This window comes from Cynara cardunculus, unplaced genomic scaffold (assembly GCF_001531365.2).
Source record: "Cynara cardunculus var. scolymus isolate 2C unplaced genomic scaffold, CcrdV1 Un_Scaffold_232, whole genome shotgun sequence".
NCBI classification, from domain to species: Eukaryota; Viridiplantae; Streptophyta; class Magnoliopsida; order Asterales; family Asteraceae; genus Cynara; species Cynara cardunculus.
In genome coordinates, this window is record NW_020200568.1 from 68,440 (window position 1) to 84,599 (window position 16,160).

The following is a 16,160-nucleotide window of genomic DNA, read 5'->3' on the forward strand; positions in this document are numbered from 1 at the left end:
AATTCAAATGAAGTCTGAACTGTGAATTTAACTCTGAAGTGGCCTCCAGACTTCTAATTCAGACTTGTAAGTATGAATTTTGGAATTCAAATAAAGTCTAAGCTATGAAGTGTTCCGAAAATCTAATGACCAAATCGTAGCTTTCCCCTCAAACGGTCGAAAACTGCCAGCCAAGGGCTCTGCCCCTTGGAGGACCCCGCCAACGGGGGCGCTGCCCCCGGACCCTCGTCGTTTATCATGATTACATTGGTCAACAAATTAATCTCATTACACTTAAATAACATTAGTGATACAAATCACCAACATGAAATTATCAAATATTGGTTATTTCTCAAACTTACAACATAACTCTGAAATTGTTCTGTTCCAAACTTAGTTCTATAGTTTATTCCCAGACTTAGAATACAACTCTGAACTCCTCTTTAGAGTTGAAGTTCAGAGTTACGTTTCTGAGTTATAAGAAGTCAAAATTCTTGTGACTCAGAATTATGCTTATAGATACTTTCTAGACTTATAAACAACTCTAAATTCCTCTTATTCAGAGTTAAGTCAAGAGTTATTTTTCAGCCTAACAATATAATTCTGAATTCTTGTGTTTCAGAGTTAATGTTCAAAGTTTTCTTTTAGACCTGAGTAAAAGTCTCAACTCATTTTGCTCATTTAAAATACCCCATGTAATACACAGGTTCGAACCTAGTGTGTGTATATATATATATATACACACACATATAAGATCCAGTTGAATGCAAATAATGCTGCAAAAATGGTTCCCCGGGCAAAAACCTTCCTCTAGTGTGGTTTTGGTTTGTATCCATCAACAGCAAAATTTCGAGTAGCGGCAGGGAGGGCGAGACGAAGCCCATCAAGTTCAGGTTTTGCAATTACTTGACAACCAAGCCGAGACCTGCAGGCACAACATAGAAAAAACGAGAGCTTTTTATGAAAAAATGTACCAAAATGTGAGTTATGACGCATAGTAAGAAAGATGATTACGTTTCGGTCAGCCCAAAAGCAAGATCTAGCATATCGTTCTCTTCGTCCGTAGGGTCCTCGAGCTTGTTGTACTGTTCCACATCCTGACCAATGCCAATAAGCTTTAGTACATGTGAAAACTGTAATTATTGCTCTATGAAATATTTTTAAGTGCTCATGGACAAGCCTGCAAGGGTGCGTTTGGTAGGCAGAAAGACTGGATGAGACTAGTCTAGACTGGACAAGCTAGATTGAAGTAAGCAGGTAAAAGGACTGAAAAGTTTTAGGATTTTAATTTGGGAAAATTTACATAAATGGCAAAAGCTGATAGGTGGTTTCACTTTTTAGCCATTTTCTGACCCAAATTCACTTTTTAGCCCATCCTTACACAGAAGACTTACACATATGCGTAAGGATTGGTTTTTGGCAAAAAAGATCCCTGACCAAATCCGCCCACATTAGGATTACTTGTCAACGGTTGATCAAATTTGATAGATTCCCCTTCTGAATGCGTAAGGTTTCTGCGTAAGGATTCCACTTTCTGTGTTAGGATTCTTTTTTTGGCCAAAAACCAGTCCTTACACATAAGTGCAAGTCCTTCTATGTAAGGATTGGCTAAAAAGTTAACTTGGGTCATAAAATGGCGAAAAGATGAAAATCTATTTGCTGATTGGCTATTTCTGTGACAGGGTAGATTAGTAATCCACCAAGCGTGTCACATCTCCTTGATTTTTGTTCCAACTATTTTGTTGGGATAGAAAAAATGCACTTTTGTCTGGTCCAATTGTAGGCATCAAGCGTGGGAAAACAAGTTTTTTTTATTTTATCATGTCTTGTAATGCATACCAAACGCACCCTAATAGCCCAAAGCAAGGACAAATCCTGCCTTTTAAGCATTGCTGCTGGCTCTTTTAAGCATGTAATAGCATACCATCACAATCACATGACAGGTGGAACAAGCAAGTGACCCTTCACATGCTCCTGTGATCAAATGTAAATCAAGGAGTTACAAATTAAGCAATTACGCTCGAAACGATTATAATAACCAAGTAAATGTGTAGATCAAATAGCAGAAAAGTGAAATGAAGTTTCAGAAAAGCCAGAAAATTTGCAGTTTGGCCAACCTTCAAGCTCTATGTCATTCTCATGGGCAGCTTCCAACATTGACATTCCAATCGGAACCTTGATCTCCTGCTCTCCATCTTTGTCAAAGAATGTCACTGAGATTCTGCAGACCGAGGCAGATTGTAACTAGAACTAGATGCTCAGAAAGAAAATTTGCAAAACAATACATCCCGGTATCCCACCCCCAGTGAGATGTACACAAAATTGCCCTTTACCTAAAAAAGTTGAGTGACTGATTATGTGAAGACCCGGGATTGGGCGAAGTGTGTGAAAAGAAGTGATAAAACTTGCACCAAGTATTTGCGGAGAAAGAACAAAAGAACTTGAAAATAAGAAAGGCAGTGCTAAAAATTAAAAACAAGTTAGCATTGCAACAGCCCGTATACTGGTACCAATTTTGTGTTTTCTTACTGAATCTGTGGCTGAACAGGTTAGGACTCGATCTTGAGCCAATTTTATATCTGCTTTATTGACGAAAGCTAATAATGAACAGTCAACCTACTAAACTCAGCTTTTCATGTCAACATATTTGACCGCATCCGAACACCAACTATGAAATAGAGTTGGTTATGGTTCCATACACCCTTATCGGCGAGCCCTTACTCAAGCAGATGCTAATTACAGCCAAGAAAAAAAAGACATTACAACTTATTTGAAGTTCTCCTTGCTTGGAGTGGTTTAAGGATGAAGTTGAAGAGCGGGGTTTTCCATGTTTCTAAAAGGATATAAGCAGAGAGAAATAACGGTGGGAAGGGGGATAACAAATTATGATTCAACCTCTAAATCTAAACATGGATATTACAAATTTCTCTGCTAGGTGCTAAACTTTAAAATTTTGACTTCCATCTTAATGCCCTGTTGTTTCTTCATTTCACCTCATTCAGGTTACGCTTTCAAGCTTCAGTATTCTAAATGAAACCCTGTTCCACCTTCGTTTGCATGCCTATCGTCAAGATTTTTGAGCCAATTTTATATCTGCTTTATTTTCATATTTTCTTCCTCGTTCCAGTTTAAGATTCTTTTGGTGCATGATGTTGAACACACCAACAAGTAAGAAATAATTGTGCATATCGACGAAAACTAATGATGACCAGTCAACCTAGCAAACTCAAGCTTTTCATGTCAACATATTTGACTGCATCCGATCACCAACTATGAAATAGAGATGGTTATGGTTCCATACACCCTTATCGGCGAGGCCCTTACTCAAGCAGATGCTAATTACATCGTTGGCCAAGAAAGACATTACGACTTATTTGAGGTTCTCCTTGCTTAGGGTGGTTTAAGGATGAAGTTGGAGAGCGGGGGTTTTCACGTTTCTGAAAGGATAGAAGCAGAGAGAAATAAGGGTGGGAAGGGGGATAATAAATTATGATTCAGCCTCTAAATCTAAACATGGATATTACAAATTTCCCTGCTTAGTGCTGAACTTTAAAATTTTGACTTCCATCTTCATGCCCTGTTGTTTCTTCATTTCACCTCATTCAGGTTCCGGTTTTAAGCTTCAGTATTCTAAATGAAACCCCGTTCCACCTTCGTTTGCATGCCTATCGTCAAGATTTACATGTGAAGCGACTACATGATGCTATTTTAACACAAGGTTGCAATTTTTCCTTGATGTCCTAGTTTCATCTTGTATTTGACTATCCTTCCAATGTTTTCCTTTTCCAGGTTCCTCTTTGAGCTTTTAGTTTGATATGGCAGATTAAAAACCAGCTCATGTCCATTGGCATGTCTTCTATATTCATGTTGCAAATTGTGCTTTCTCAGCGGAATAAGCAAAATAAAAGAAATACATGATCGAAGTTCTTGATAGAACATATACTCACTTTTGGTTTTCTTCATTCTCTCCTTGTGAATTGCCAGGGGATGTAGTACAGAACAACTTATGACTCTGAAATAAATTATGCATATTAGAGTAGTCGAAAGGGAAATCTAAAGTTGTCAACCAATAAACAGCAAACAATAAATAAAACCAAAAACTTGATGCATATTAAACCAAAGTAGTCATTGGATTGGATTGTGATTGGAAATTATTACAGGACATGTGAGGTATGACCCAATGGCCAATTCAATTTAGATGTCATAAATATGTAAAGAACAATATATATGTATAAGTAATTACACTTGCTTACAATTGGATCATCCATGTTCAAATACATATTGCAACTTTAGACACTGCGTTTAGCTATTTTTTTTTGGTTTTTGCAGTCAGACTTTGACATTCTGCTGCATACAAATTCCATGGTTGGATTTATTAGAATGATTTTTTCTTTGAATCATGAAATAAATAAACAACAAATATTAGGTACCATTTTAAGCAAGGCCTAAGCCCATAGAGGCTAGCATGCTTCTCTATGAGGTGGCCGGTGGGTCGGGGTTAAAGCTCTGCAGACACAACTAAAAGCTATTTAAGATAATCATATCTGGATTGTCGTGACAGTTTCCAATTAAACACTAAACCGCATCTTGGAAATACCGGTCTATTTTACAATAATCATATAGATTAGTCATGACATTTAAGCTGAAAAGCCAAACTGCACCCAGCAAACAATTTTGCTAGTGATCAGTAGCCAATTTCATTTCTACAAGGACTATATTAAACTATAATCTATACCACCTTATAAAGCATATTAGCCAAAGTCTTAAAAACAACGTTTATTGCACTATGTACTACTAATTTATGCATAATTCTTAAAATCTCTCAATCACAAGTTAGCAAGCACACTTTACAACATGGTAAAGTATGCACCCTTCCTCAAATTTCTTACTGCAGATTTAGCTCTAATCGAGGTGACTTTTCAGGTTTCAAGGGAACGATTGATGCTCTCAAGGTCCCGCTCCGTAACAAATGGTTTTCCTAATCTTCGTCACATGCATTCACCAGTCACCACCGCAGTTGCAGCTATGGTCGGCGATCTCCCGAACGACCCTTTTCTCCATAAACCGCACTCCTATTTTGCCTCGCTGGATTCACATCAAGAGTCTCTGCCCTCTTTTTTGTTAGTGTTTTTCTTCCCAAGACAATCTATTACTGGAATGCATCATCCACACACGCCAAACCGGAAGAAGAAAACAGCAGGTTCTGAAATTTCAACTATTCATCGATTCAAATTTCAAGGATTCAGACTTCTTATGCATAATAGGGTTAAAATCCCATCCCTTCTCAAATCGTCCGGTGGTACCCATCCCTAAAAATCCCTAACCCAACGATGGAATTTTAAAGGGGTTGACTTGATACCTTGGTTTTAAAAAGCGTGATGCGGTAAGGGTCCCAGAAGCCGATGCGTGATGCGGATGCGCTTACATCACGCACATGATGCGCCCGGTATTCAAAATATACTTATAAATTAATTCTACATATAAATTTCTACCTTAAAAATACTTACCTATCAAAATACTTCATTTATAACATAAAGTAGTTCAAAAAGTGGCATTAGAATTTTAAAAAGTTCGTGAATCGGAATAATAGAACACACAAACTACTACCATGAAGAACACAAGTAAATGTCTAATAGTCCCCAATCCCTAAACTAAATGACCAAGTGACCAACTAATACTCCCCAAGATCAGCATCATCAAACCCCAACACGGGTTCATCTCCCTCATGAAACATACGGGATGCGATGATGCACGCATAAAGCCAACTAAAAAGCCCCAACACGGGTTCATCTCCCTCATGAAACATACAAAAAGCCCAACTAAAAACCTCTAAATAATGAAAAAGAAGCCCAAACATGAAACATACAGGATGCGTTGATGCACGCATCGTGTGATGCATAGGTAATGCGACCGCATCAGATAGCATCATGGAATCGCTTCGCATCAGTCTCTCTGATGCGTTACCTCTGGCGCATCGGAGCGCATTATGCGCGCATTTTTAAACCAAGCTTGATACCTCCTAATATGGCTATTCACTCTCTGTTCCTGTTCACAACTCTTTTTGTTTGAATCTTCAATTTTGTATTTTCACCACACCTTCCATCCATTTGCAGGTCATTGGTGAACTGTGTCAAGAATTTGATTTTAGGTTTTATTACGAATATGATTTTAAGGTTTTTATCAATTCTCTTTGTTCATCTATTCACTTGGTTCATGATTTTAAGGTTTTTATTACGAATACGAATCCAGGCATTTCATCAATTCTCTTGGTTCATCTTTCATTGCTACTTTACCATATGCTACTTCCATTCTGTTGGAAACACAAGTCTCTGTTGGGGGGTTTTGTTGCAGGGACATCTGGGAGTTCCATTTGGGAGTCCTTCACATAATTTCCAAATAACAAAAAACATAGAAAATTGACAAAACATTAGTAACATGAATCATGTTTTATGATTCCTAGCTTTGAATATTTGACATTGAGAACTCAAGCAGGCTTTGGTCTTGAAAAAACTATAGCTTTGATGTCAAAATTTGAGAACACCTTCTTGAGAATGAGAGAGCCATATAACAACCTTACACAGATCAACATTAGCAACAGCTCCATAACCATGACAAAGATGCATCACGTATTACTTTTACATTACACAGTACATCATAATATGAGTAAATCAATGACCCTCCGTATACTTGAGTGGAGTTATAGCACAAAAGCAGAATTTTTAAGTATGTGATCTGAATTTAATATCATTTCTATTGTGTAATTATAATTATTATAAGTTTTAACTGTTCAGCTCAACCATCTAATGTTACAACAATAAGATAGAATCTCCTTCCATTCTTCTAAACCCTTTATAGACTCGCATTAATTATCCACTTATTAAACAAATATGTTGCCATGTTACAACTGTAATAAGTTGACCAAAAATATGTTTTGATTTTTGCTGTATTGTTGTTTGTTGAATTTCATCTCATACCACTAATTTGGAAAATTGTATATGTTGTCGTGATTTGTTAGGATTTCTTATTTTATTAGTGTGTTTCTTTAACTGTCCACAGGCAGGGTAATGAAATTTTTGATACCACATTAAATCATAGAGAGATTTTTATTGGAGCAAGAGAGGAGGATGGAGAAGCAAAGAAGCAGAAGATGCTCAAGTCAAGTAAACCCGTAAATAAATAAGGTTACAATGCGCCTCTAACCTCTGTATTTGATCTATGTTTATGTATCTTTATCATGTTTAGGAGTGATCAACCTCCACCTACAAAGTCTACTTTATATTTTAGGAAGAGTTCCAGATGGCTTAAAAATAAGAAATCCCATGTTGTTTATGGACGGAGGTAATCATAGAGAGACGAACAATTTCCATATATATACTATCTTATAAAGGCATTTACAAAAAAGTCTTAAATACAACATTTTATGCATTAAGTACAACTGTTTTATGCATAGACTTTGAAAATGAATTCCTTCTCATCAATTTTACTTCTTCTGTTTATCTTTTCGAGACTGTTTTTTCAATTTGCAAAGTCGATCAATGGCGGTGGATGATTAAATTGGTATGGTTTCATCCAATATTTTGATCAGTCACCGAATCATTTTAACCATATTTGTACACCAAGATGTAAAATACAAATATTACATAAATAAGTTCTTTTTATACTTCAGTAGTAATTGGATTAGATTGGATAGATTTAAATATATTGGATTTTAAATTGTTATATAGTTTTTCGTTGATCAGCTGCAATTAGAATCATAACTTTTATTTATTCAAAATGTATTAATATGTAAAGACTAAGGGGGGTTTACTAAACCCTTACCCGGTAAATGCTTATCGGGTCACTTTACCTTATCGGATGAACAAGACAGGATTGACAATCTTACTCGGTAAAGAGCGATGACAAGGACCGAGAGTCTTACCCAGTAAGTGAGAGTGACGACTCTTATGCGGAAAGCACTTACCGGATACAAATGTTGCATATGATGTCGTTTTAATGAACTAAAACCTTACTCGATAAGTTGAATGGAAGTGTTTACGCTTACCGGGTAAGGCGTTGGATAAACGGCCCCTAAGTGTTAATATATCATCCTTAAAATCTCCTCTAACAAAACTACCAAAGCTTCAAAATCATTTACGTTCACGGCTTCCGCAGCATTGCACGGGTACACAACTAGTAATTTAAGACAGGCAAATCATGTACATGATTTTGATCAAGATTGGTAAAGAAGGAATAAAATTACTAAAATGCATTTATCCCTCTGTCCCCATAAAGACGTGCTCTCCTAGCATCTTGCACCAGTTAAGTGTCAAACACAAGTTACTTTGCTTTACAATGTCCAATCATGATATACTTCACCCAAACTGAAACAAATGCAGCTAAGCTTTATATGTCAATTGATTGCCAATGCTAGCTTTAGCATGCAATATATATAAGCACGCATAAACAGATTCATGCTTTATATTTGAGAAAGAAAAAGACTAACCAAGGGCTCCAGATAGTCATTCACTATAGGGAAATTTGACTTTTTTGATGGAATTGTAAGTGGGGCTGCAATTTGGAAAAAAAAAGGGGGGGTCAGAAACAGTTTAAACATCATTTATGAAGTGGTGCCTCTTTAGATCTAACCAACTTGAATGATTAAACATAAAATAGAGAAGCTAACATAGCTTATTGCAAACAAGTGAAATATGTGATGCTAACTTTATCTAACAACTGTAAATGTGGTATCCCATATCAGATCCCATATATGGCGCCTCCATACAGATGATCATGACCAAAGACAGTAAGTAAATGTCGGACCTCAAACAAAGTTGCAAGTAGTTGACACCAGTTGCACTTGCAAACAAAGTTGCAAACAGTTAAACAGACACTATCAATATCTAGACAAATCTTTGAGGTTTTCACTCAAACCAGGACACATGTGTACACAAAAGATGAAGTAAATATTTATCATACAGCTGGAATGAAGTTGAGAAAAAAATATACTAGCCGTCCTCATATAATGAACCTGATTTGCATCATATCAGCACGAATTAAAATTGTCAACAAATTTATATGTGCCACGTTACTTGGTTACCATCTTCTCCATTTAAGTTCAAAAGCATTTAAATACTAAAGAGTCAACAATAAAGGCCTACAAATACCTAGTAAGCATCCTTATCATAATGGATGACTCAAATAGAGGTAAAAGAAACATACGCTAACTGCACACAAGTTCTTCATCACTGCACTCATTTCGCATTCACAGGCTCAAATTTACAAGTTCCCTTTATAGCTACTACATTTAGTCCATTATCATTGCATTGATAGTATCATAATGTACAAAAACAGTGCGTATGGCACATTCCTAACTGCATATTGTTGATTGCAAAATGCATCCAAAGCAAAGTTCATGTTACAAAATTTTGTTGTCACCAAAAAGAATGTTGTAAAAACAAGAAAAAAATATATTAATATACAAAACCAACATAAAGCAGAAAGGCATACATTTCATGATGGGACTACAATTTATTCCAAGAAAAGAAAATAAACCAAGAGCTTAATGCTCAGTCTCTAAACCATGTAATCACAACCAATAGAGTATCCAAAAAAGATGAAAGACCAAACCTTTTGATAATCCCTTGTATGCCTGAGCTCCGAGTCTCGAAAATTTAGAAATGAACATAATAATGGAAGAACCACACAATCTGAAGAATCAACACAAAACATTAAAAAGGTAAGACTTGAAAATGCAAACTTCTTACTTAGGCAGCGTTTGGTATGCAGACATGATGGAAGAGGACAAAACTGGTCAGGATTGGACAGGACAAGAATATAAGACTAGACAGATCACAGAACAAGTGTCTAACTGGTGTTTGGTACGACCAGGACTGAACAAGACATAACTAGACAAGTTACCCCCAAAAGTTATATGATGATTTTTATATATCATATAATAATTATAATTAACAAAAACAAAGTAAATAATTAAATAATTTAATTTATAAACATTTTTACACAATTTCATATTACATATATACATAAATATATAATAGTACCAATTTGAATGAAACTTTTGATATAACTGATGGTAGTTTGAAAAAACCCGATTCGTACAAAGAAGAAATTATGTTTTATTCGGTTTGGAAGATCCTTATGAATTGGCGAAGGAACGGGTGAAGATTGTTGCAACAACAATGGTTGTAGAGGTAGAAGCATTGGTGATTGGTGGACGATGGTGGCTGTAGAGGACGCAAAGATGGTAGATAGTGGTGGTTGTAGAGGACGTGAAGATGGTAGATAGTGGTGGCTGTAGAGGACGTGAAGATGGTAGATAGTGGTGGCGGGTCAACAGTGGTGGGGGAGGTAGTTGTGGCAGATGTGGTGGAGATAGTGGTGGTGGTGGTTATGGTGGAGGTTTAGTGGTGATAGCGATGGGCGGTGGTGGTCAACGACCGACGGTGGTTGTGGAACTAGAGGCAGTGGTCGTTGGTGGATGACGGCAGTTGTCGAGGATGTGAAGATGGTGGATAATGGTGAGTGATGGCGCCAGTAGTTGTGGCCGAGGTAGTGGAGGTAATGGTTATGGTGCGCAATGGTAGTGGTAAGCGATGGTGGTGGTGGCGCCACCGGCAGCGGTGATGAATGGTGGTGGATGTGAGGTAATGGTTATGGTGCGCAATGGTAGTGGTAAGCGATGGTGGTGGTGGCGCCACCGGCAGCGGTGATGAATGGTGGTGGATGTGAGGTAATGGTTATGGTGCGCAATGGTGGTGGTAACCGATGGTGGTGGTGGTGGCGGCGGCCATGGACGGACCTAGAGTAGAGCACACGGTGGCACATGCCACCGTATTATTCTTCCGTCGAAGAGTAAAAAAATTTAGGTTTGTGAAAGGTGCAACCGTATTAATTTGTTGTGTGCCACCGTATGTATTTTGAAACTACAATAAGAACAAGTTTTATTTGGTAGAGTTGGTTTGCAAGGCTTATATTCCACCCCAGACCCATGTTCGAATCCTGTTAATGTCATTTTCTTAATCAAATGGTGCCAACGTTTGAAAAAAAACTCTGTACATTTGTTTCTTATAGTCAAATGGTGCCACTGTTTGAAAATGTTCCCTATATATTTTTCTTATAGTCAAACGATGCCACCGTTTGAAAAAAATTACGGGTCCGTCCCTGGCTGCGGCGATGGATGGTGGTGGTCGGTGACAGACAGTGGTGTAGCAATGGAAGGTGGCAGTTGGTGGTTGGTGGTTGACGATGGTTGTGGAGGTGGTGCAGGGTGTTGTTGTAGTGAAAGAGGTCATAGAGGCGGCCAACGATGGCTATCAGTGGTGACAGCGGTCGTGACTAGCGGCGGTGACCACTAAACCAAATATCCTAGTAAGGTTTATATATCAAAGAAAGTTAATTAGTAATACTTTACACCCAGTCTCATTCCTGTCCCATCTGGAACAAACCTTTTTTGTCTCACCTTGTCCTTTTTTGTCTCACCTTGTCCTTTTTTGTCTCACATTGTCCCACCTTGTCCCACTCCCATGTCAAACCAAACAAGGGACAGATCCCATGTGGCACCAAATATGGGACATATAAACAGCCACAAATTTCATCCACCACAGCCACTATATATATTTATTAAGCTGCTAAAGAACATGTCCTATATCATGTATCAAATCAAAAGGAAACACAAAACAACAGTTGGATTGGAAAGCAAATAATGTGTATATCCCCAAAGAATGGCTACAGAATGAGCCTCATTCTAACCTAAACATGCTCTACTTACTCTTATTATGTAATTAATTACCAAAAGTAGTTAGCCTGCTCCATCCAAATGTGCTTACTTCTTATCAAAAGTGCTGTTAGCCTGCTCCATCCAAATGTTTGCCAGAAATTGCTTCCTGGCATTCTAGACTACATGAAATGAAGTTTCTTGATTCCTTGTTATCACAAGTTAATAAATACCACAGGTACTAAACTAAACATGAAGTGCTTGAGATCCAAATGAGCCTCATTCTAACCTAAACATGAAGTGCTTGATATTATAAACTATCAAAAAAGGTCACCATTCAGTAAACACCACAGGTAATAAACTAACAAATTTTCTATTTTTTGTTTAAAATCTGTTATGAATCTCCCACACAACCAGGTAATAAACTAACAAACTAATAAATTGAATTCGATATCACAACCGGTGAAAACCCAGCTGGAGCTTCTTTCTACAGGTAATAAAATCCACATAAAACTCATTCACGAGAACTTGAGCTGTCCATAGACAGATTTCAGAATACCCAACAGAAACATAGAAACACTGTTTCAAAAGCATAGAAATCGTACGCAGGCAAAGAAGCGAGATGAAGAAATGGAGAAATCGTACCGATTGCAGATGAGAGGAGGCGATGGGAGGCGATGGAGGCCGGTGGAAGAAGACGATTGAGCCGATGTTGAAGAAGACGATGGAAGAAGACGAGGACGTGACGAAGGAGGCGATACTTCACAAATGGTGGGGATAATTTAGTTTTTCTATCGGAAGAAATAACGAAGGGTAATGCTGTCGTTTTATATTTGGTCCATCTTGTTCCACTTTTTTTGAAAAAAAATATTAACTTTTGTCTTATGAAATTTAAAAACAATCTTATCTTATCTTTTTTGTTTATGACATGTCAAATATGATACTATTTTTTTATACCGTCTCGTCCCATGTAGTATGCATACCAAACGCATTCTTTAAGTATGTTATTTGATCCCAAGAAAGAAACATTTGGTGGACAGAAAAAAAAAAAATTAGAATTTATCGTAGAAAGATCAAAAACCCAAATACAACTAACTAGGTTTATACATGACTGCCATATGAGGAATACAGAGACAAACATGACTAGCATATGAGGTTTATACATAACTAATTAGGTTTTCATTTTATTATGACAATTACAATAATTAAAACCAGACATTTTGATTTCCAAAAAGGGGAAAACATGTGGTAACAAAACAATTCAACTTGGTGTACCTTTCTTCGTGTCCATCCTGAAGATCCTAACAAGGAATAACGAAGGTTCTGCGAGACGAAATGAAGGCGTGAGAGAGAAAGAGTTGGGTTTTTCAGGTTTTAGGTGGTTCTGAACCGACTTTACAAATTACAATAAGAGTAAATTACAAATTTTGGTCCCTGTGGTTATATTATAATTTCAGAGTAGGTCCCCAAACAAATTAATTATCAATTTGATTATTGTGGTTTCGGTTTTACTGCATATTGGGTCCTTAAATATAAACTCGTTACTTTGGAGCAGTTAGACACCCTCATCACCTCATGTGCTCCCCACCTGAGGGGAATAATTGCCATTATAAAAAATACCCTCTTCTTTAATATTTTAATAAAAATCTTTCTCACCATCACTCTCTTCATTACCCCCATTGTTTTGATGTCATTACTTTATCAAACGGATTAAAGTTATCGAATAGATTAAAAATATTAAGGAGAGATTGTTTTTAACATGACAAATATGTGTTGTCACATAGGCATGGCAACGGGGCGGGGATGGGACGGGGTTTGCAATCCCCGGGCCCGGCCCCGGTTTATATCCACAGTCTCCGGCCCCGGCCCGGGTCCCCGGCGGGTACGGGATTTACTTTTCGTCTCCGGTCAAATTTTGGTCAACACCCGGTCAACAGACCCGTACCAAGACCCGGTAAAATTAAATTTAATGTTTTTTTTCAAGCAACATCATCGTTACATCGTGATACATATGTTGTCATAATGGGTTTAAATGTTTACCCTAAACAGATGTTGTCATAAATAAGTAGCATTGAATAACTCAAAGAACCCACATCAATTATGAAATTAGAAAAACCAAATCTTTAGGGTGTTACTGTTTGGGTTTAGAAAAAACAAAGACAGACCTCGTTTGATCGAAGAAGACGACCGGTGGCTATGGCTCACTGCTGCAAATCGATGAAGAATTAGAAGACGATTAGGGCGCGGCTCGTGGGTTGTGACGAGGACGAGCCGGCCGACGATGGCTGTGACGCTAGTCGACGGCAACAACAGTCAACACAGTGTGGTGTGTGCAGTGAGCCGACGACGACGAGGGTTGTGAGTGTGAGCCAGATCCGACGGTCGGTGCTGTGTAGTGTGTCCCATGTGGCTGTGTGATTATGTGAATGAGAAGAGAATGAGTGTTCGTGTGGAGTTGTGGACTATGGTGTGCGTGACTGAGTCTGAGTGTATAACCAAAAGCCCAAGCCCAAAAATGAAATATGAAATAAGTCAATATTGAATATATCGAGTACGGGACGGGGAATACAATACCCGGCCCCAACCCCAACCCCGGTTTGCCTCTACTGGGGATCCCCGGTCCCGATACCCGTTTTAGCGGGGAATCCCCGTCCCCGTCCGGGTCGGATCAAATCACCATCCCTATAATGTCACATAAGGTGTCTGGTTCCAAAATAACAAAGTTTAAAATAACGAAATTGAAACCATGGGGACCGAATCTGTAATTTACTTTTACAATAATTAATCCTTATGCCGTTATGCCTTTTACCTTTATTCCACTAAAAAGAAAGCAACCAAAACATTGGAGATGCGGGGTATCGAACCCCGTACCTCTCGCATGCAAAGCGAGCGCTCTACCATGTGAGCTACATCCCCATTTTGTTTCTGGATCCGAAAGAAATAACTATTAGTCGTTACATGTGTAGGAGGGAAAAAAAGAGAGTTAACCTTTTGTCTAATAAACACTCGTCAAACGTTTTAAGTTGTTATCATAAAAAGCAAAAAGTTGTTGTAGAATAAATGTGTCATCGTATAAAGAATATAACGATATAGATAGAGATAGATTATAACTAATATATTATGTACTTGTAACTCATCAATATTTAAAGGAATTTTGATTAATGATAATTATAGATTGGTTCTCTAAACTTATTGTTGTTCTATTTTATTTTTCTATATATCAACATGTAAGTTCTCATATGCTTACTGCTATCTGCCACCGACGACGAACAAAGCAAATCCATTATCTTTGATTCTCTCTCTTTAAGGTTTGATTATCTCTCCCTGTCATCTCGACCCGAAGAAAACATGTTTGAAGTTCATTGTGTTATCTACTAGAAAATTCGGTTGAATTTTTGATTTTCAATTTGCATTAATTTTGGGTGAATTCTTATTACATACGAGGTTATTTCATGTTGTTCAGTAGCTTTTTCAATCGGATTGGAGGGCAGACGTGAAGATACTCCCCGAGCAGTATGAGTCATGGTGAGAGCTTGGAAATTTCTCTTTGCTGATTTTGTTATTACGTTGTCATAGCGGTTAGTGGAATTAGGGTTTTTGTTGTCATAGTGATTAATGGAATTAGGGTTTTTGTTTTCATTGCTTTATTTCTCTACTAGAAGGGTGCTTGCATAATGCAGCGATGTACATTTCAATTTTAATGTTTCATTTTTTTTTTGTCTTGGTCGATGTTATAATACGATTTGATTTTAATGTTTCATTTTTTTGGTCCCAGTCAATGTTATAATACAATTTGATGTAGTTTTGAGAAAAAGATAATTTTTTATTTTTGAATAAAATATAAATATGAAGATATATCATAAAAAAATTGAAAAAAAAATTGGTATTAGTACCAAACTAACTATTAAAAATTTCTCCTTTTTATGTGTTTCTTTAATTCAATTTTTGATTTAATAATATAATTTTTTATAAAGATAATTATTTAGTATTTTGTTAGAACTCAATAATTATCCTACTTATATTTTAAATTTTTTATATTTAAAATGAGATGTTTATCATGTATTTGATTATGTTTATCTGCAGTTAGTTACACAAATTTAAACATGAAGCTTTAATAAGTTGTACTTACGCACAACTTACTTGTAATCTTGAAAATTAAGATTATATAGCAATACATAATGCTTAAAAAATTGTTTTTAATAGATTATGTCAAATGCTTTATAATATAACTAAAAGGGTACTCGCGCAATGCAGCGAGACACATCTCGATTTTAATGTTTTATTTTATTATTTGTTTATGTCGATGTATAATACGATTTTATGTGTTTTTAAGAAAGCAATAGTTATTTTATTTTTGAATAAAATATAAATTTGAAGATATCATAAAAATTTGAAAAAAAAATATATCAATGTTAATATAAAATCAACTATTTAAAAGTTCTTATTTTTTATATAATTTCTCTAATTTATT

The 16,160-nt window shown here is 36.8% G+C and overlaps 1 protein-coding gene and 1 non-coding gene across 2 annotated transcripts; both read right to left on the minus strand.

Annotated features, from left to right (window-relative positions):
* Positions 1 to 485: 485 nt before the first annotated feature.
* On the minus strand, positions 486 to 12,481 carry LOC112501545 (adrenodoxin-like protein 1, mitochondrial). Its single transcript, XM_025105197.1, has 8 exons — positions 12,335 to 12,481; positions 9,586 to 9,665; positions 8,462 to 8,526; positions 3,927 to 3,991; positions 2,097 to 2,200; positions 1,904 to 1,953; positions 994 to 1,076; positions 486 to 904 (listed from the first exon to the last, which is right to left on the minus strand). The coding sequence occupies exons 2-8, from the start codon at positions 9,641 to 9,643 to the stop codon at positions 790 to 792; spliced, it is 540 nt and encodes a 179-aa protein (XP_024960965.1). The 5' UTR covers positions 9,644 to 9,665; positions 12,335 to 12,481; the 3' UTR covers positions 486 to 789.
* Positions 12,482 to 14,532: 2,051 nt separating this feature from the next.
* TRNAA-UGC lies at positions 14,533 to 14,605 on the minus strand. Its single transcript has one exon. It is a non-coding gene; the product is annotated as a tRNA-Ala (tRNA).
* Positions 14,606 to 16,160: the final 1,555 nt, after the last annotated feature.